The 23383-nt window shown below is 31.3% G+C and overlaps 1 protein-coding gene across 1 annotated transcript; it reads left to right on the forward strand.

Annotated features, from left to right (window-relative positions):
• The first annotated feature begins 21556 nt into the window (after window positions 1-21556).
• Window positions 21557-22824, forward strand: LOC112721629 (protein FAR1-RELATED SEQUENCE 9-like). Its single transcript, XM_025772676.1, has 3 exons — window positions 21557-22344; window positions 22473-22587; window positions 22714-22824. The coding sequence occupies exons 1-3, from the start codon at window positions 21557-21559 to the stop codon at window positions 22822-22824; spliced, it is 1014 nt and encodes a 337-aa protein (XP_025628461.1).
• Window positions 22825-23383: the final 559 nt, after the last annotated feature.

Genomic DNA, 23383 nt, shown 5'->3' on the forward strand with positions numbered 1-23383 from the left:
ATAAGAAGTTAGGAAGTTAGAAAAGATATTTTGCAATCACTTTTTTGAAAAAGGTAAGATAAGAAGATATTTTTGAAAAGATATGATAGAAATTAGTTTTTGAAAAAGATTTGATTTTTAAAATCTCAATTAATGACTTGATTCACAAGAAATCACAAGATATGATTCTAGAGTTTAAAGTTTGAATCTTTCTTAACAAGTAAGTAACAAACTTGAAATTTTTGAATCAAAACATTAATTGATGATGTTATTTTCGAAAATATGATGTAAAATTAAGAAAAAGATTTTTGAAAAATATTTTTGAAATTTTCGAAAATAACTAAAAAAATTGAAAAAAGATTTGATTTTTGAAAAAGATTTTGAAAAAGATAAGATTTTTTTTTTAATTAAAAATTTGATTTGACTCATAAAAACAACTAGATTTTAAAAATTTTTGAAAAAGTCAAATCTAATTTTCGAAATTTTAAGAGAGAAAAAGGGAAAGATATTTTTTTTATTTTTGAATTTTTATGATGAGAGAGAAAAACAAGAAAAATGATGCAATGCATGAAAGTTATGGATCAAAACAATGAATGCATGCAAGAATACTATGAATGTCAAGATGAACACCAAGAACACTATGAAGATCATGATGAACATCAAGAACACATTTTTAAAAAATTTTTAATGCAAAGAAAACATGCAAGACACCAAACTTAGAATTCTTTAATGCTTAGACATAAAGAATTCAGGAATGCATATGAAAAACAAGAAAAGACACAAAACATGCAAATGCAAAGATCAAACAAGAAGACTTACCAAGAACAACTTGAAGATCATAAAGAACACTATGAATGCATGAATTTTTTCGAAAAATGCAAGATGAACATGCAATTGACACCAAACTTATAACATGACTCAAGACTCAAACAAGAAACACAAAAATATTTTTGATTTTTATGATTTTCTGATTTTTTTTTTCGAAAATTATTTGAAAAACAAAAATAAGGATTCCAAAATTTTTAATATGAATTCCAGGAATCTAGCATTCTTAGTCTAAAGCTCCAATCTGAGGGTTAGGCATGGCTTAATAGCCAGCCAAGCTTTAGCATATAACATCAGAGAATATATTGCTCATTACTTATCAAAGTAACTTGCCTCTATGCTGATGGTTTGGAAGCCTCAGTCCAAAAGAATTTAGACATGGCTTTATAGCTAGTCAGGCTTCAACATGCTTCATGAAACACTAGAATTCATTCTTAAAAATTCTGAAGAAAAATATATTTTTGAAAACATTTTTATTTTAAAAATTTTTTTTTCGAAAACAAAGGAGAAATTTTTGAAAGATTTTTGAAAACTTTTTGAAAAGAAAACAAAAAGAAAGTTACCTAATCTGAGCAACAAGATAAACCGTCAGTTGTCCAAACTCGAACAATCCCCGGCAACGGCGCCAAAAACTTGGTATGCGAAATTGTTACTCAGGTTGTGAATTATTGTTCGAAATTGATTCCCTGGCGATGGCACCAAAAACGGATGCACAGAACCATGGTCTAAACATATCTTCACAACTTCGCATAACTAACCAGCAAGTGCACTGGGTCGTCCAAGTAATAAACCTTACGTGAGTAAGGATCGATCCCACGGAGATTGTTGGTATGAAGCAAGCTATGGTCACCTTGTAAATCTCAGTCAGGCGGATATAAAATAGTTATGGAGTTTTCGAAATTAATACTAAAATAAGGATAGAAATACTTATGTAAATCATTGGTGAGAATTTCAGATAAGCGTATGGAGATGCATTCATTCCTCTGAACCTCTGCTTTCCTGCTGTCTTCATCCAATCCGTCTCACTCCTTTCTATGGCTGGCTTTATGTAAGGATGTCACCGGTGCCAATGGCTACTTTCAATCCTCTCGGAAAAATGGTCCAAATGCTCTGTCACAGCACGGCTAATCGTCTGGAGGCATCACCCTTGTCGTTGGTTGCATCCTATTCCTCTCTGTGAAAATGGTCCGATGCGCTGTCACTGCATGGCTAATCATCTTGGAGGTTCTCGATCATACTGGAATAGAATTTACTATCCTTTTGCGTCTGTCACTACGCCCAGCACTCGCGAGTTTGGAGTTCGTCACAGTCATTCAATCCCAGAGTCCTACTCGGAATACCACGGACAAGGTTTAGACTTTCCGGACTCTCATGAATGCCGCCATCAATCTAGCTTATACCACGAAGATTCTGATTAAGAGATCTAAGAGATACTCATTCAATCTAATGTAGAACGGAAGTGGTTGTCAGGCACGCGTTCATAGGGAATGATGATGATTGTCACGTTCATCACATTCAGGTTGAAGTGTGAATGAAGATCTTAGAAGCGAAATAAGATGAATTGAATAGAAAACAGTAGTACTTTGCAGTAATCTTTGAGGAACAGCAGAGCACCACACCTTAATCTATGGAGTGCAGAAGCTCTACCGTTGAAAATACATAAGTGATAAAGGAGTTCATTGGTCTCGGCCCTAGAGGGGAACCGGAGTAACCAAGACTACTATGATCCGAAGATAAAACTCAGGATGTCTAATACAATAGTAAAAAGTCCTATTTATACTAAACTAGTCACTAGAGTTTACAGAAGTAAGTAATTGATGCATAAATCCACTTCCGGGGCCCACTTGGTGTGTGCTTGGGCTGAGCTTGAAGTCTACACGTGGAGAGGTCATTCTTGGAGTTGAACGCCAGCTTTTGTGCCAGTTTGGGCGTTGAACTCCACTTTGCAACTTGTTTTTGGCGTTGGACGCCAGAATTGGGCAGAGAGCTGGCGTTGAACGCCAGTTTGCATCGTCTAAAATTGGACAAAGTATAAACTATTATATATTTCTGGAAAGCCCTGGATGTCTACTTTCCAATGCAATTGGAAGCGCGCCATTTTGAGTTTTGTAGCTCCAGAAAATCCATTTTGAGTACAGGGAGGTCAGAATCCAACAGCATCAGCAGTCCTTCTTCAACCTCTGAATCTGATTTTTGCTCAAGTCCCTCAATTTCAGCCAGAAAATACCTGAAATCACAAAAAAACACACAAACTCATAGTAAAGTCCAGAAATGTGAATTTAACATAAAAACTAATGAAAACATCCCTAAAAGTAACTAGATCCTACTAAAAACATACTAAAAATAATGCCAAAAAGCGTATAAATTATCCGCTCATCAATGACTATACTAGATTTGGTTGGGTGTTCTTTCTAACTCACAAGAATGATGCTTTTTCAGCTCTAGTATTTTCTGCAAAAAGGTTCAAAATGAAAAAAATTTAAGAATTAATTCTATTAAAAGTGATCATGGTAAAGAATTTGAAAATCAACTTTTTGAATTATTTTATGATGAATTAGGTATATCACATAATTTCTCTTATCCTATAATCCCAGAACAAAATGTTGTTATTGAAAGAAGAAATAGAAGCCTTCAAAAAATGGCTAGAGCAATGATTTGTGAAAGTAATGTAACTAAATTCTTATAGGCTGAAGCTGTGAGCACAGCAAGTTACATTCTAAATATAATAATAATTAGAAAGTTTTTGAAGAAAACCCCTTATGAGCTTTGGAAATGAACCCCTCCAAATCTTAAATACTTTCATGTCTTTGGATGTAAGTGCTTTGTATTAAATAGAAAAAATAATTTGAAAAAGTTTGATTCAAAGTCGTATGAATGTATTTTTGTTGGATACTCAACTTCTAGCAAAGCTTCTAGAGTGTTCCACAAAGACTCTAGGTCTGTTGAGGAAACCATACACGTTACATTTTGTGATTCTAATTCTGTTCTAAATGTTCTAAAAGATGGCGATGTATGTAACCAAGTGGAAGGCAACATGAGTGAAGCCCAAGATCAAGAAAAATATAAATCTGTACATCCTATCCCTGAATCTACTATTGTAGATAACTCTGCTGGGGACAATTTCATTTTATCTCCTGCAACTGCTGAATTTCTTGGGAATACCAGTATTAATGAATTAACCATGTTCAAATCTGTTCCTAAATCTCCAAGACCCTAAGAGTGGATATTTCTATAAAATTATCCTCAAGAGTTCATCATAGGGACCCCTAACAAGGTATCACTACTAGATCTTCTTCTAGAAGAGTAACAGAGGAAAATAATTTGTCATTTCTTTCTCAAATTGAGTCCCAAAATGTAAATGAAGCTCTTGATGATCCTTCTTGGATCAACGTCATAGAAGAATAGTTACAATAATTTGAGAAGAATCAAGTGTGAACACTTGTACCTGATCCAATTGGAAAAAAAGTGACGGGCACTAAGTGGATTTTTAAGAACAAATTGGGTGAAGACGGAAGCATAGCTAGAAACAAGGCAAGATTGGTGGCTCAAGGATATGATGAAGAGGAAGGAATAGATTTTGATGACTCCTTTGCACCAATGGCCCTAATGGAAGCTATAAGGCTTCTCCTTACATATGTTGTCCATTGTGGTTTTAAACTTTTTTAAATGGATGTGAAATATTCATTCTTGAATGGTATCATAGATATAGAAGTGTATGTGGCACAGCCTCCTGATTTTAAAAATAAAGAATTTTCAAACCATATTTTCAGGCTTTCAAAAGCACTTTATGGTTTAAGACAAGTTCCAAGAGTTTAGTATAAAAGACTTAGCTCTTTTCTTTTGAAAAATAGTTTTCAAAGAGACACCACCGATACTACTCTCTTCATTAAAAATTCTAATGATTTTTCATTCTAGTGCAAATTTATGTTGATGATATAATTTTTTGTTCAGCCGATGAGTCCATTTGTGCTGATTTTAGTAAACTAATGACAAGTGAATTTTCCATGAGCATGATGGGTGAACTTACCTTTTTTCTTGAACTTTAAATTAAACAGATTTCAAATGGAATTTTCGTACATAAAGAGAAGTATGACAAGAAATTAGTTAAGAAATTTGGATTGGAGAATGCCAAGCTCATGAGCACTCTAATGCATCCGAACTCATGGTTAGAAAAGGATAAAACTGGAAAAAATATTGATGAAACTAGGTATAGAGAAATGATAAGTCTTCTCATATTTCTTACATCCTCTAGATTCGATATTGTACAAAGCGTTGGAGTTTGTTCAAGATTCCAATCACGACCAAAAGAGTCACATCTTTCTACAGTTAAAAGAATCATTAGATATGTTCATGGTACATCCAACTTTGGTTTATGGTATCCTATGTCTGATGATTTTTCTATAGTTGGGTATTGTGATGCAGATTTTATTAGAGATAGAGTAGATAGGAGAAGCACTTCAGGAATTTTTTGTTTTCTTGGCAAGTCTCTAAATGTGTGGTTAAACAAGAAGCAGTCCACCGTAGCCCTATTCACTGCCGAAGCCGAATACATTGCTGCCTCATCTTATTGTTCCCAATTGTTATGGTTGAAAAACTCAATTAGCCGATTACAAATTGAAAGTAGAAAATATTTCTTTGTTTTGTGATAACATGAATGCCATTAATATTTCTAAAAATTTTATTTTGCACTCAAAAACAAAACATATTGAAGTGAGATTTCAATCAATAAGGGAACATATTCAAAAGAGGAATATTGATATCCAATTTGTTAATTCGGAGGAACAACTGGTTGATATATTCACAAAATCTTTAGTTGAAGACAGGTTCTGCAAATTAAGAACAAATTTAGGCATACTCTATTATGAATCTTTGTTTTAATTTTGCTGATGAAGTTTGTGAAGTTTTTGTCTCACAGGTCGAAATGAGATATTTCTGGGCAAATGAAGAGCTCTCAATATGGAACGTTGATTCTGGATTCTAATTTTGAAATAATTTCAAGTGGGTCAAATATTCTTTTCTAATCTCAAGTGGTCCTATGTGTTTCCTTAAACACAATCCGTCTTGGGTCCAATATGAGTTTGTATGTATATGAGTAGGCCTCATTAGTTTTGTCATACATTAAAATCTTTTTCATTTTCTGTCTTTTCTACACTTTAAATCATTATTTTAAAAATATAACTTTTTTTAACCTTGGATCAAATCCTTTTCAAATTAACTCTTCATTGGGTTCTGAACTTCTCCTTTTTCAAGAACACTCTTTAACTTGCTGCAATTGCAAATCTCTTTATATATCTTGCATGTATCTTCACATTTCTCATTATCATCATTTCATTTTTTGAAAAACTACAATGCCCCTGTGTCATTAAGATGAGGAAGAAAACTGCTACATGAAAAGGCACGTTCTCTCATAAACTCCCCAGAATCCCTGAAAGTTCTCGTACACCATCCCACACTCACATCCTCATTCATTTTCATACTCCTTCTCTATCTCCTTCTCCTCCTCACATTGAACCGATGGCTCGCTCTAAGACAACCATCCGTCATCCTTCCTCCTCTCAGGCAGCCGAACCATCTAATGCACCTCCTTGCCCCAGTGCTTCGAAGGGAAAATGTCCTATGACCAAAGAAGAGCTTCATGATTTCTCCCGATCTAAACCTAAGTCTACTCCTCATCGTCCTTAGAGAGGTAACCATCGCATCCTTTTTTGTTCAGTCAAAGAACCCCCTAATCATGACCCATTTTCTTTCAAATCTCACTTTCCAAACTTACCTCACTCTCACTACAACCTTCTTCATTTTTCATCCGCTATGAACTTCGAGCTTTATAGGATAGTTGTTGTAAATCGTCCTCTGTGCTCTTCTTATCTCGCTGATCTTCCTGCTTTAGTAAAAAAAAGTCTCGACTTTGTGAAAAATATTGAATTTCTGGATTGGAATTATCTTTTTAATATCAAAAAGCCTGTTTACCCAGACCTTGTCCATGAATTCTATGCTAAAATTATCTATCACAATGAAAATGTTCACTCATATGTTAAAGGGCGTGAATTAAATCTGAACAGTGAAACTATTAGTGAATCTCTAGGCTATTCTGATGTTGGTGTTAACACATATACTTCAGAAAAATGGGATGAAGACTTAGTTCTTTCATACCAAAAATCCCTAGCCTTTGTCTGGGAAAATATCTCTCTCATTGATGGTCTCACTCCAACCCATAAAGCTATAGGTCCTGTTCATGCACAACTCCATCGCATTATAAATCACGTGATCCTCCATCAAAGTGGTTCCTATCAAAGGATTTCATTTTGTGACACACTGGTATTTTATACCATTTTTATGAAAATTGAAATTTCATTTGCTTATTTGATGATGAGGCATATGTATAACTGCATAAAGAGTGATAAGAATCTATCGCTTTCCTCTGGCATCTTTTTAACTTTTTTTTTTTGAATTTTTTAGTGTTGACCTGCCCAATGAGTCACTTGAAAACATAAACTCTTACCTAAAGGGGGGGTAGTGCAGTGAAACAACAAAATAAATCACCTATTAGATCCAAAAGAGTGGTCATTGATGAAGAAGAAGAAGAAGAAGAAGAGCTTGATGACACTCCTCCTCACTCCACTGTTAGAACATCAGCCTCTACTAGACACAAATCTCTTCTGTATAGGGTTGCAAAGGATGTTCTGCATGAATTTGTTAACTTGTCCAATCATCTCATATCTTCAAGTCAACAAGAGAGAAAGCTTGCTGTTCAAAATAAAAATGCTTTGCGCAAGTCAATGGATAGAGTTGCAGTACTTCTGAAGTATGCAAACAACATTTATGAAGATGTCACCATGGCAATTGATCAAGAGGAGCCACTGGATACTAAAAAAAAAGCTCGGATGCCTAGGGATGTCTCATGCTGAAGACTTTAAATTCTGTTGAACTTAGATTTATGAGACAATTTGGTTTTAGCTACTGTTTCTTTCTTCTTCTTCTTCTTCTTTTTTTCCTTTCTGGATAACTGTAGCTCTTAACTAAACCTTTGCTATTTTTCTGATTATGTTATCTTTGGCATCTAACCTATCTCTTGCAAGTCTGAACTGGTAACGCTTTTTCTTCCTTGATGATAAAAAAGGGAGTAGTGTCATGAATAGGATAGATTGATAGATTGTCAAATGATGATTTGCTTATTAGTTTGCTTATGATTAATGATGTTCTCTTATATGTGCTGCTAAAAATTCTGCATACTAGTATAACATGTGTGTTGTTTGTGGAGAAGCCCACATTAAAGGGGAGTATCTCTTATGAGAGAAAGGGAGAGCAAATCAACATTTGAAATGATATCATCAAATGGAATTCTCTAATCTAAATCTTGTATTTCATTCCCTTTATTTCTATTTTTGAATGATGTTTGTCATCAAGGAAAAGATTGTTGTATTTAGTAAAAAATAAAATAAATAATGATGATAAACATTATATTTGGTTGGGTTAAAACTCCCAATGTGTGTTTGATTCCTGTGTCAATGTAGTAGGTTCAAAAATCATTTGTGCAGCTCAAACAATAGAACCAAGTGTCTAAATCACAGCTACTAGGACTAAACTCATAGTCTAGCCCATTGCTTTCATGAAAAAAAAAAAGAATTTTATTACTGGTGGAGCTTTGTTAATACGGGTGAAGCATAGAGAAGAAAAAAGGAGTTGATCTTTCAATCGAACATCAAAGAAGAAAGAAGGAAAAGCAAAATTTTGGAGGTATTGTCAAATCAATAGAGCCAAAATCAAAATGCTTAAATCAAGCATAATCAGAAGAAAAAGGTAAAATGTTTCTATTATCATGCAAGTCAATTACTTGTTGAATTCACCTTCTCTGCACATACATTTTGGATAACAAGAAGAAAGTGGAGGCTACTTTCTTTTGTTGTAAATCAATGATTGATATTGAAATTTAGGGCCAAAGCACAAGATTAAGGGTTTGGATTTGGCAAACTCATCGAGGAACCCAAATCAATGAAGCTACTGCTGTTCATCTCTCTTCTGCGCTGCTTAACTCTGATCTTAATCCCTGGTTTTTTTTTGTTTTATTTATGAAAAAAAGGGGGAACACTTCAGCCGGTTCAAGATTCAATGTATTGACTTAGTTCAACAAATGCTAGCCTTGGCAACCTTACTCCTTATAAAAAGAAAAAATTAACTTCAGTTTGCTTGAGGAGAGAGAACCCAAATTCTAATTTCAGAGAATTCTCACAACTTAAAGTTTGAAGTCTTGGAAGCATTGCACCTATACTAAAAGGAGCATTCCGCCAAGTTGAAAAGCTACATTTGAGAACTCAGAAACGGGGTCAAGCATATAGCTTTTGAGCTACTCTACATCATCTCCTTCATAGTTTATCTTTGAATTCAATTTCTATGTTTTATCTTTCATTATTTTACTTCAATGAAAAAGGCATATATGTAAGGCATAAAGAAAAAGCCATTGAGAGAAAAGACAAAAAGAGGTAATTTAGAGAGAAAAGTCAATTATTATGTCATATCTCTTTTGATTGTTTTTCTATTTTGTATTTTGTATTTAAGAGGTGTCCTTTGCTAAGTTAGGTGAGCACTTAGTGTGTTATGAGCCTAGGAAGTGAATTTAGCCAAGTCAAGCTTAGGTAGAAGTTTGATTTGCCTCTGATTGGATTAGGTTGAATCTTTGGGTATTGGTGAATATAAAATTTTAAAAAGATAGTGAAAATTCTACCACTGGATGTAGGCTATATTGCACAAGGTAGCTGAACTAGGATACATGTCTGTGTCTTTTTCTCCTCCCTGCTCTGTTTTTATTTTCGTTCGTGACAAAATAAAATTGTCTCATGCATAATCAATTTTACAGTCTAAACAGAAGCACAATTTCATTTTCTGGCTTAAGAATTAATTGATCAAGCTTAAAACAAAGCCATAAATTCAACCCGTTTTTCTAAGCCATAAGAACCTTCAGACACATTTTTATGGTGAGTTCTACCTAACCCCCTCTAAATCAACATGTAAATTACACCTTGTGACGTGGCATGTTTTAATTGGATGTTTAGTTTTAGTTTGAGTTAATTTAACTCAATAAGAGTTAATATCTTAACTAAAGTAGGGCAACTTTGTAATTAAATATTTTTATAAGAGGGAGGAATATATCATTTCTGTAAACATTAAAAATTAAAGTTATATTTCTTATCATTGTTCAGAAGCTCAATGCCCTTTTGCCCCATTCCTCTCTGAAATTGAAAGAAAAAATAACTCAACCTATACCCACCCATTGACCCAGCCCTGCCGCCCGCAGCCCGCAGCCAGCAGCCACGCCAACCACTACAGCCACCTCAACCCTGTAGCTCCATCACATGTACAGGCATCACGTGGGAAAGGTCGGCGCCGTCGCAGGAGCTTGAAGTCATCTCCTCTGTTCGAGAGCGCTCTCTCTGTGTTCACCGTGCCTCCGTCACCGTCACTGTAACCGTCACTGTCAAGAACTTCTTCTCGCTTCCCTCGCCACCTGACATCTCTGTTCGTTCTGTCTTCATCCGTTAGCTGGAACCTTCCCTCGCCGCTGACATCTCTGTTCGCTCTGTTCGTGCTTCAGGTAGGTCTTTTCCTTTTCTCCATTTTGTAGTATTCATTTATTTGTGTATTCTAGCCTGAGTTTTGCGCTGTCCATTCTTGTGATTACTGATTCTGAAATTTCTATGTTGTTCATGATTTTTAGTTCTGAATATCTTATCTTCTGTGACTAGGAAATAGGAGTCATTTATTTTGGTTAATTACTTAATTTTGTTCATAATTTTTGTTAGCTAGATTTTGAATTTTGTTTGCCGTGACTTTGAATCATTTTATAGTATTTATTTGTGTATTCTAGCATGAGTTTTGCGTTGTTCATTCTTGTGATTACTGTTCTGAAATTTCTGATTTGTTCATGATTTTTGGTTTTGAATATCTTATATTCTGTGACTAGAAATTATTTAATTTGGTTAATTACTTAATTTTATTCCTGATTTGTGTTAGTTGGATTTTGAATTTTGTTTGCTGTGACTTAGAATCATTTTGTTTGAAATAAAAAACCCCAAGCCTTAGAGGGTAGAGAAGGAAGAAGAGGAATTGAAGGAGAGATACGTTGAATCAATCAAAATGAGATGATTCTGTTATGACATGAGGTGAAAGCTAAGTGAATTACAATGAGAAAGGAAATTACTATTATAAACTAACTAACAAAAGTTGTTAGCATGTACTCCTTCTTACTAATCTCTAGCTATAACTAAGCTAATCATAACTAATTTGTGCTGACTCATTACTAATTATAATTAAGTAAGTCCTTACTAATGTATATACATATCATAACTCCTATCATTATCTCTAATTTTCTTATTTTTTTTAAGTGGTTTCTTTTTTCTTTGATCTTCATCATCTCTAAATTATGCTTTCTTGAAGACTGCTGTTGCTATGTTGATTTACCTTGATCACTAATGCTAAGTTTGTCTCTGAAGTGTATAAAGTTTTATGAGTGTATAACCTTTGTGAAAATATCAGCCACTTGCACAATTTTTAGGATGTGGTTTATTCCGATTTCTTTGTTATTTACATGATTTCTAAAAAAAGACAAGTATATCTTAAAATATTTAGACTTAGAATGTAAAATAGGATTGACAGCTAATAATACTGCACTGAAGTTATCATGGTATATCATTGGAACTTCTATTAAAGAGAATTTTAACTCACTCATCATAGTTTTTAATCAGATCAATTTTTTTACTAGATCTACTATACTCCTATAGTATCCTTTTATACTTGACCTAGTCACAGTCATTAATTTGTTGATGCCTAAGACACCACATTCGAATCAAGAAATACACATTATTCACTAATATACTTTTTATCATTAAGATCCTTAACCTAATTTGAATCACAATAAAAAATAACTGCTATAAAATTATTTCTTTTTAAATATAAATCATAGCTTATTGTACCATTTAAGTATTTCAATACCCGTTTCAACAATTTTTAATAAGAATCTAAATTAAAGGAAGTTGGATAAATTGAGAAAACTTGTACACACTATAAAAGATTTTAGGTTTGGTCACTATTAGATATTGTAAGCTACCAATTACATATCTAAATAGTTTTGGATCACCAAAGCTTGAATTTCCAAAAGCCGTGTTAACATTAGACCTCCATCAACATTAGTGTAAATCTCCCATATTCTTCATAGCAAACTTAGCATTCAGTTTCTCTCTGACATCTCTATTCATTCTGTCTTCATCTGTTAGCTAAAACCTTCCCTCGCCGCTGACATCTCTGTTCGTTCTATTCGTGCTTCAGGTAGGTCTTCTCCTTTTCTCCATGTTGTAGTATTTATTTATTTGTGTATTCTAGCCTGAATTTTGCGCTGTTCATTCTTGTAATTACTGAGTTCTGAAATTTCTAAGTTCATGATTTTTAGTTCTGAATATCTTATCTTCTGTGACTGGGAAATAAGAATCATTTATTTTGGTTAATTACTTAATTTTGTTCATGATTTTTGTTAGCTGGAATTTGAATTTTGTTTGCTGTGACTTGGAATCATTTTGTAGTATTTATTTGTGTATTCTAGCCTGAGTTTTGTGCTGTTCATTGTTTGCTTGATGTCCCTTATTTTTTTTCTGAACTGAGTTAATTGGAATTGAAGTAGGTAATTGGAATAAGAGTAAATTTAATTTTGATCAGAAACACCTTGGATGTTGTTGTGTTATTTTTTCGAATCTTTCATCTTGTTACAGTTGCTGATGTTGTATTGTTATTGGTGTTTTGTTTTGTTTTTTTAATTTATCTTCTTGCAATTAATTAGTGATTGAAAGAGTAAGCGTGGTGTACCAAATATTTAAAGATGATTATATGGGATTATGGAGAGCATTTGTTAGGGAGTGGCTGAATAGAAAAAAGAAAAGTAGGTAAATTAATTCAAAATAGCCATTTTTTGCATTTGTTTTTGGTTAATTAATTCAAAATAGCCAACATACCCCCCTTCAGAGAAATTGTCACTGGAGTTAATGTTACATTCGGTCCTGCTGCATTTTGGCCTTCTTGAAAGAGATAACCTCCATGTTTAATTTCCTAAACAATTATAGGCTTCTGTCTTTCCCTCATTTTTTATTCATTGTCTGTTTGATTGTAGCCTCTGCTTCTCAAATGTCAATTCCTATTGTATATTTATTATTCTTTTTTTATTTATACTAGCGGCTCAACAGGCACTGTTCAGCCGCTTTTGTATTGAGTTAAAAAATATTTTTATATTTTTATTTCTAAAATTATAAATTTAATATTAATAATTAAAAATAAAAAATAAAATATTTTAAATTATTTAATATATATAAAAAATATAAAATAAATAAATTTAAATTAAAAAATTAAGAAAGGAATTTTGTTATTATTATGTGTAACAAAATAAAGATAAAAATTTATTAACATTATTTATAAATTAATTATTTATATATTAAATTTATTTATTTTCTCAATTCTATTTAATTTGAAATAAATTTAAAAATTTATATTCATATTCAAAACATTCTTTTTCTTATACATAATTCTAATAGATAAAAATTATTTCTGTAATTTTATATTGAACATCTTTAATTATATTTAATTTTATTATTATTTTAAAATTATTAATTTTTATTTTGATTATATCATCTCATCATATTATACACTATTATTTTCTCTTATTATTTTTTTTCCTTATTTTATTCTCCCTTTTTGTTTTTTTCTTCTATTAACCCCAACCGCAATCAATTACCACCATATCATATTACCATTATCACAGCTCTCATTTTTGTTTGTCACTTCGATTCATACATATCTATTGTGTTAACTTTTCAGTTGTTAAAGATTTGTTAAAAGAATTATTTTTTTTGTTTGATTTAGATATCTAGATGTATAACTATTATAAAGATACTTATTTTTCATACTTAATTGTTAAGTCATATTTTATCATTTTAAAAAAAAAATTAAGATAACGAGCATTCAAAAATTTTGTATAGAATAATTAAATAAAAAATAAAAAATTTTATTAGTTATTTAATTTATTTAATATATAGAATAATTGAATTTAAATTAATTTAGGTATAATACTAAAATTATTATGTTATTACTATGTGTAACAATGAAGATACAAATTTATAAATATTTATAAATTTATTTATTTCTCAATTATATTTAATTTGAAGCAGATATAAAAATTTATATTTAAATCAATCTTTCTCTCGTATAATTTTAATAGCTAAAAAAATTTTATTTTTTATAATTTTATATTCAATATTTTAAATTATCTTTAGTCTTATTATTCTTTTAGAATTTTTAATTTTTGTTTATATTATTCTTTTTTCTTATCATTATCTATCTACATATGCCTCACTACCACTCTTATATTAGCTTGTTCTCTCTTCCTTTCTCGATTTTTATTCTCTTTCTATCTTCTCTTCAATCGCAATTAGTTGCCAACATATATTAGTTCATAATGATTACATTCAGAAGTGAGTACTACTTTAAAAATAAAAGTTCAAAAAAAATATGGTAACTCTTATGTGAATCATCTACACTCCTATAAATGTAACGAATGAGTAAATTTAACTTTTTTTTATTATGAGTTTTTTTTATTATTTAATACATTCAAAGTCACATATTTTTATTTATGATAAAATTAAAAATTAAAGTTAAATGATATTAGTAATTTTTGGTTTAATGAAATTAAAATAAAGTACAAAAATAAGGATAAAAACTAAAAAAATAGATGGCCCTAGAAAAGAATAATGTTAAATTTTATGTCATTATGTATGAGAACGGTCATTTATTTTATTATATTATTTTTTGTACCAAATAACAAAAAATTAAATTTTATGTCCGTTTTTTATTACTTATGTTACTTTTCTATAGTTATTTAAATTATACTCTATAGCCATTGAGTCATGTTTTATTCCAATAAAAAATAGTTATGAAGTCATCTTCATTTTTTTATAGGAATACATCCATTATATCATGATTTTAATAATTAATGTAAAAGTTAAAAAATTAAATAAATGTATATTTATTTTGATTACATTCAAGAGTGAATTATATATATTCTTATAGTCAAGAAATAGACTTAACTTATTAACTTATTCTATAAGAAATAGTTTTTTAATCATCAAATTTATAAGAAAGATCCCATCTTTTTATTTATCCTAAAAATTAACATTAAAACTAATGTTAATACTTTTTTATTAATAGAACTAAAATAAAACATAAAAATAAAGCTTGAATAAGAATAAAAATACAAAATTCTGAAACCCAAAATATAAAATGGTTATAAAATAAAAAATTACTTAAATATAATTTTTATAAGGTACTCCATGAATGAACTTAGATGAATAAATATTATATGTAAAATGAATCTTGATATATTGGTACAAAAATTATTCTGTATAAATTTTTTTAAAAAATATTGTCCTATTAAACTATTTTACTTTTATTCTTTTAAAATAATATCCATAATAAAAAAAATTTGCATGAATAATTTACATCCAATAGAAAACTCTTGATAAAGTTGTTGTAAAAAATATGTGAAAATTTTTTTTATTCAACGTAACTAACAGATGTATAGGAGAAATTTTTTTAATAATAAACTTCTTTAGGATAATATTGAAACTTAAATTTTGGACGCCAATTGACATTATATATTGGGTAGGTACCTAGAGTATTTTAGAAGAGTATGATAAGAGAAAAATTATTCTGTATAAATTTATTTTTTTTAAAATTATCCCTATTGAACTATTTTATTTTTATTCTTTAAAAATATATCCAAATAAAAAAAATTGCATCAATAATTTATATCCAATACAAAAATCTTAATCAGATTACTGTGAAAAAATGGATAGAAAATTTTTTATTTAACGTAACTGATGAAAAAAATTTTTAATAATAAATTATTTTTAGGAGCAATATTGAAACTTAAATTTAGACACAAATTATCCTTATATTAGGTTTTATGTTATATCTAAGTAAAGTGAGAAGGATGCAAGAGAAGATGAATAAGAAAAGAAAAAAGTTTTTCTATTATGCATAAACAGTAATCTGAGATGATAGATAGTAAGAGATGAAAGAGATAATTATAGAAGTTCCATGATTGTGAATTATTGAGATAAGAGAGAACGTGAATGTATGTGATAAGAGAGAGGATGAGGTAGTTGAAGTTTTTTAATATGGAATAACTGACATATAGTGGGATAGATTATTAGGAAGGGTAAAATTGAAAAAGAATTTTAGACACCAAACCCATGTATTGGCATTATATATTGTTATAGATATTAGGTTTTATGTTATATCTAAGTAAAGTGAGAAGGATGCAAGAGAAGATGAATAAGAAAAGAAAAAAGTTTTTCTATTATGCATAAACAGTAATCTGAGATGATAGATAGTAAGAGAGGAAAGAGATAATTATAGAAGTTCCATGATTGTGAATTAATGAGATAAGAGAGAACGTGAATGTATGTGATAAGAGAGAGAATGAGGTAGTGGAATTTTAATATGGAATAACTGACATATAGTGGGATAGATTATTAGGAAGGGTAAAATTGGAAAAGAATTTTGGACACCAAACCCATGTATTGGCATTATATATTGTTATAAATTGTCAAAATTTTGGGTTCTGCTGATTCTATTTTGAACTAAGATGCACAGGCATTAGTATATTGAATCCAATTTTATTGCCTAATACTGGAAGTTAGGAAAAAATATATTTTTAAATGTTAAGTTTATTATTAAAACCTCCCTTTTTCATTAGTCACAAAAAAAAAAACCTCCCTTTTCATTCCTAAAACTTTTAATTGCTTTGATCTTTTCTTGTTGTTGTAGTTATCTTTTTTTGGGTGACTTTACTAATTTGATTTTATAATTTTGCTCTTTCCGTTTACCCTGGAAATTTCAACATCATTCTTAGAGAAAATACTAACACATACTCTAAATACACAGTTATATACTCTTTTTTTTCTTTTATATAGTATGGCACAAAAAGGAGGACAATTTATTGCATTACTTCACAACCTATGTAATGTAAATTAACCTTTTAATAGGATCAATTTTAGAAAGAACATGCCAACTATTTTATAGCTTTTTTAGAGTTATATCTTCTATTAGTTAGGCCCTCATGCTTTTTTGTATAGTTGGAGAAGAAATGAAATTATAGGCACTTTTCTATGTCAAGATCAATAAGCTAATTAGTCAAAGTCTTATGATATATTACCTTTTATTATGTTTATAGTTATATCATTGTTTGATGTGCATTTAGTTTATTAGCACGCACCAAGTGCAATTGTGCATTCTCCAAGTTATTACTATATTTGGTTTGAAAAATTTGAAATAATATACACCAAGAGTAAGTTCTTTTAACATATGCATGCATAACCTGAAGTTAATTCTTTTTTATTCTAGTACTGGTTATTGATGGCTCTTTTACAACTAAGATTCTTAGAACTAAATTGACTACTTTATTGTTCATGTCTATGTATTTGCATAATCTACTTTAACAAACTTGATGGATACTACTTAGCAATTGAAGAAAAACAACAATATGAAAATATGTTGCAAGTAGAAGCATGTTCCAAGTAAGAATAAGAATGTATATTTAGGTCTTTAAGATACAAAGAAGCTAATCAACCAAATGGGAAGCATAAAAGTAAATACAATTCAATGGATTGTATTAAAATCTTTTAGTTCTTTAATAATAATCTTAGTTCTGCCTTTAATATATTTGGCATGCTTTGGGCCTTTTGGAGTTAAATTCCTGCCTACACTGTCTGTATTTTGTTTTCTAATTTTAGATTTTTGTGAATAAAACAATGAATAACATATTTTTTAATTATTAAATCTTAAAAAAAGGAAAGAGAAAAAAAACAACCAAAACATAAATTAAAAATATAAAAATTTCAAAACAAAATAGGACTTTATTTATCTTACCAATTAGATACTTGCTTTGTGTCTTCATTTCTTCTTACACAAGTATAGACACCTTTAAAACATGATATAAATTGATGGATTAATTTATCTACACTTATGGGAATCATTATATATTTTTATTAGTATTTTAAATTCAAAGGAAAGGATATAATCATGTAGATAAGTGAAGGTGTGACTTGTTTACTCAAATTATTACTCTAATCTGATGAAGAGATGGGTAAGATTGAAAAAAAAAACTTGCATGGATGTGGATTATGCAGTTTATTTGCATATGGCTATGTATACTAAAAGTATAAATATGTAATGATTTTGTTTAATAAAACTCCATTATGTATATATGTATAAATGATTTGGATCTGGATATGGACGAGTCTGATTGGAAATATGAGATTATAAAAATGTGTTATGTATGTTATTTAGAGGCATAGATACTCAACCCCAAAGGTGACCCTTTTTCTTCTTGAATGAAAATTTAAATTTTCATTTAGAAAAAATTAGTGAGACTTTTCCACAAAATAGGTAATATTCAAGATGGTATTTCTTTATTTGTAATGCTAGATCAGTTTATGTTTAATTTGTTTATAACTGTTAGTAGTTTTTGGTTCCCTGTCTCTGTTCATTTAGTTTTTTATCATTGATCACTTGAGTAGTAAAAGTGGATTTGCTTTTCTCTTTATATCAGATTTACAATTTATTTTTTTCTTGTTTTTAATGGTTTCTATTGTATTAATAAGCTACTAGACTAACTTGATTAAATTTGTTTACTAAAAATAACGAGTATTTTTTGCCACAAGGATTTTTCTCTATTTTGTCAATTCATATATTATTTATATCAGATGATATTATGTCTCTTGTATGGGAAAATATATTGCTTGTCCTTCAAAATTGATACCTCTGGAAAACTTTGCTTTATAAGACTAATGACTGGGCTCATTAGTTATGGAAATTTGCTTATCTATTTAGAGCGAGCATCTCAACAAATACAAGACTTGAATTGGTAGTTTCAATGTTTCGCCTTGAAGAAAGCTATTGGAATTTTCCACTTTAGGATGGATTTGAATCTTAACAAAGTGGAGGGTGCATTCAGTTATCAATTGAAGGTATATGATTGTGTAGGTAGAATGGTGGATTGTCCAATGTCATTCTAAATCCAATTTTAATGTGGAACAGTAGAGAATTGGGATGGATGTCTAGATCCTATCCTCCATTCAAAAGTTTCATCAAATTTGGGTCTTGCCATCTTTATACACCCAAACAGAACTTTTGAAAAACAAATGTAATGGTGGCATTTTGTCCTTATTAAATATAAGTTGGTTTGGTAAATGAGAAAGTGATTTCTACCAGATTGAAGAAATCATACCGTCCATTTATTTTTATTTTATCCTCATTGGTTATTTACATTTATATATTTTTCTTCTTATGTGGTAATTTATCACTATATCTCAATTTAACCATGCAAGGCATCTACTAAAATAAGCCACTAATATAAAATGCACATTAAAATAATTATTACTTCTGTAATTAGGTTTTTGTTATATCTTTTTCTTTGCTTTATGCCTTTTAATTTTGTTCTGAGTTAATTGGAATTGAAATAGGTAATTAGAATAAGAGTAGCTTTAATTTTGATCATAAACACCTTGGATGTTGTCGTATTTTTCTGAACCTTTTATCTTGTTATAGTTGCTGATGTTGTGTTGTTGTTGGTGTTGTGTTTTGATTTTTTAATTTATCTTCTTGCATTGTCCCTGTTTGCTGGTATTCTTCTGTTACACACAATGCCCCTTTCACTATCACTTTCATATGGAAGAGGATGCTTTCTGCTTTAGATTTGGTGTATAATCTCCTAAAAGTATTTACTTAATCTGAATTATTTCTATTTTATTTAATTGTGCTGCTTACTTTCTAAACTAATTTTCACTTTGCTCATTTCCTTCGAAAGAAGTGAAGTAGAAGTTATGAAGTAGAGAATGCCTTAACAAATTGTATGATATTAATTATGTATATCTATTGAATGATTATGAAGCAAATAAAAATGGGTAGCAGCCAGCCAGAAATAAAAAGAAGCTGAATGCTTTTTCTTGTGCATGCTCTCATGATTCCTGAACATTAGATTAAAATGCATCCAACTCAGTGTTGTCTTCCTTTATACGACTCATTTGAATCAATTTTTAATATTTATTATCTATATTGTTTCTATGAACATAACGTGCCACTACCACATGTTTTCATTGTTACATACATTTCCTTCATTTTATCTTTGGTGAGAATGTCATTTCTACTTTGTACAGAACATGATAATTGAAATTCTAAAGTGAGAAATCATTGATGCTCATTTTAAAAAAAAATTAATCTAAATATATGTTGTTCTGCTTAGGTCTTTAAGATACAAAGAAGCTAGTCAACCAAATGGGGGACATAAAAGTAAATACAATTGGATGGATTGTATTAAAATCTTTTAGTTCTTTAAATGTGTTGCTATATTTTATGTGAATTAGTGGTAATTTTTCTAGTCTACATATCTGTGAAATGTTAATTGTGTAGTGATGTGTTTGTTTTTTTATAAATTGCAGGTATATGTTGATTTTTGGGAGATGGAGCCGTCGGATAGCGATTTTTTTAGAACAGACTCCGATGAGGAGTTCCCAAGAGAAGACGATCTAGATTTCTTAGACGACGATTCGGAGGCTGATGAAGTAGACCTCAAGATAAAAGAATAGTAGAGCTGTCACGAGAAGATATCATGCAACTTTAGTTTACAGATGAGGAAGCTGTTTATCGATTCTACAAGACATATGCAATGATGCACGGTTTCGCTGTGAGGTTGGATGAAGTCAGACGCGATAGCGATGGTTGCGTAATTATGCGCCAAATTGTTTGCAATCGGGCGGGCTCAAGAAAGGAAGAGGTTGAAAAGGACGAAAGAATCAGGGACCACCGACCCCTAACTCAAAGTTGTTGCCGGGCGAGAATTCGTGCAAGACTAGATAGAAAAATTCATAAATGGAAGGTTGTTTCGTTCTACGAAGAGCACTCTCATGGATTAGTTGATCCACTCGATGTTAGCATGATGCTTGAGTATCGCACATTCAGTGTCTCGGATAAAGCTCAGGCGAAGAATTTGCACGACATAGGCATCAGGACCTGTCACATTTTGGGATACTTGGCTGCTCAAAAAGGTGGATATGCAAACTTGTCATTCAACCAAAAAGATATGTACAACCTCATTACTCAACATAGGAAGGAAAAGGTGCAGGGTGGTGATGCAAATGCTGTAATAAGCTACCTGAGAGGTAAAGATGGGAATGATTCTTATTTCTTTGGCAAGTACACATTAAGTAATGAGAATCAATTGGAAAATTTGTTTTGGGCTGATGGGACTAGCCGTATTGATTATGAGTGCTTTAGGGATGTCTTGACATTTGATTCGACTTACAATAGGAACGTCTAAAATAAACCACTTGTGATATTTTCTAGTAGCAATCATCATGGACAGACCGTCATATTTGGATGTGGTCTTCTTGATAATGAGGATATTGGTTCATACAAGTGGCTCTTGGAAACTTTTTTGGAAGCAATGGGGAATAAACACCCTATGGCAGTTGTCACCGACGGAGATCTTTCAATGAGAGAAGCCATTTAACAGGTCTTTCCTTATGCAACACATCGACTATGTGCATGGCACTTACATAGGAATGCATGCGAGAAGGTTAAGAACAGTGAATTTTTAAATGACTTCAAGAAATTGATTTATGCTAATGTGAGTGTTGAAGAGTTTCAGGTCATGTGGGGAGACATGGTGGCGAGGTATAACTTATCAAGCAACTCTTGGGTCGACCAAACTTATAAGTTGAGGAATTTATGGGCTCTTGGATATTTGAGGGACCAATTTTTTGGGCGAATTAGGACAACATCCCAGTGTGAAGGGATTAACTCTCTGATAAAAGCATATGTGAGAAAGAAAGATACCCTTCTAGAATTCATCAATAACATGGAGACCGTTGTTAGCCATTACAAGAACAATGAAAGAGTTGCAGAGTTCAATAGTAAATATACCGATCCAGTACTTGTGACTTCTTTGCCGACACTTGAAGATTTTGCTGCAAAGACTTTCACTCGTAACATGTTCCGGGAGGTCAGGAAGGAAATTGAGGGTGCTTGTGCTATGAATACAGAGTTGGTAATTCAGGATGGTGGAAAACTATACTTCAAGTGTAACAATTTTGGAATGCCAGAGATTGATCATGTGGTTGAGTTTGACAGAGTTGGGGGTATGCTTCGTTGTGAGTGTCTGTGGTTCGAAAATAGAGGGATTTCCTGCATGCACATATTCACATGCCTAAAGCACCAACACGTTGAAGTTATTCCAGAACGCTTAGTGTGCAAGTGTTGGATGAAGAATGCCAAGAGCGATTTCATGAAGTCAAACGTCGATGATCCAAGTGATTCTGATAAGGTACTAAAGTGTCGTTTGGGTGTGTTGGGTGCTGAGTGTTCTAGGTTGATGGATGTTGCAAGTAAGAACTCAAGTGATTTTGTCGAAGCAATGAATGATGTTGTTAACACAATTACAAAACTCCAAAAGTGAGGTGAAAATCCACGCAACGGTAATTTAGACGATGACTACGTTGTTGACCCATTGGTGGTGAAGAGTAAGGGAGCTCCCAAGAAAACTCAAAATTTAGGCAACGTAGAAGGTTTTCAAACTGCAGTGTGACAGGGCACTACAACAAAAGTTGTCCTAATGTTTCTGGTAGAATCCCAAAGGAGCCGGTAGACGATGATACAGAAAAGAATATCAGCAGCTATCTTGACATCCTCACTAAGGTATCTCATACTATAACTATGTTTAGAATTTCGTTGTATGGTGATTCGGCATATTGTGTTTTGGATTTATAAACTATGTTATTTTTATACTTTTGTAATGGAAGATGACGTTTGGTTTGTGATCAGCGCAAAAGACATGACAGTATGAAAAATCAGCAGAAGATGGAAAAAGATAGGAACATTGGTGGTGGAACAACACCAATCTCAGCAGCTAAATTGGCTTTTACTGACAAGTGAAAACATCAAGTCCTGGTCCCGATATCCCAGTTTGTGCATCTACAAGTAACGAAGAGTCTGGGATGAGTTCTAGAACAACTGAGTCTCCTGTTGTGGCCCCTGAAACTGGAATGGCAGATTGAAGATGATTAGATTTTAGGATGATTGGTAATTTTGTACCATTTACTAATTACCTTTGTTTTGTATAGTTTGCATTCATTGATTGATTTGACATTTATTGAACTCGGAAGATTATGTCATTTTACTCATTTACTATTAAATTTTTTAAATTTCTTTTCTTTTTATGTTATCACCTTTTTCGTTTACTAAAATAGGACAACATAAGACATAGAATAAAAATACAATGTTTAAAATGTTACTGGAAAAATGATCACGTACACTACCAAAAAAATGGAGTTTAGCCACCAAATTTTAACTACTAACGCTAAATCGTGTCTTCTATTTATCACCAAATTGGCTCACATTGACGTGGCATAACCGACCTGTCTTTAATAGATTTATTAAGCTATAATATTATTTCTTAAAAATATTCTAACATTATAACAAATTTTTAAAATTA

The sequence above is a fragment of the Arachis hypogaea genome, chromosome 11 (genome assembly GCF_003086295.3).
Source record: "Arachis hypogaea cultivar Tifrunner chromosome 11, arahy.Tifrunner.gnm2.J5K5, whole genome shotgun sequence".
Lineage (NCBI taxonomy): Eukaryota > Viridiplantae > Streptophyta > Magnoliopsida > Fabales > Fabaceae > Arachis > Arachis hypogaea.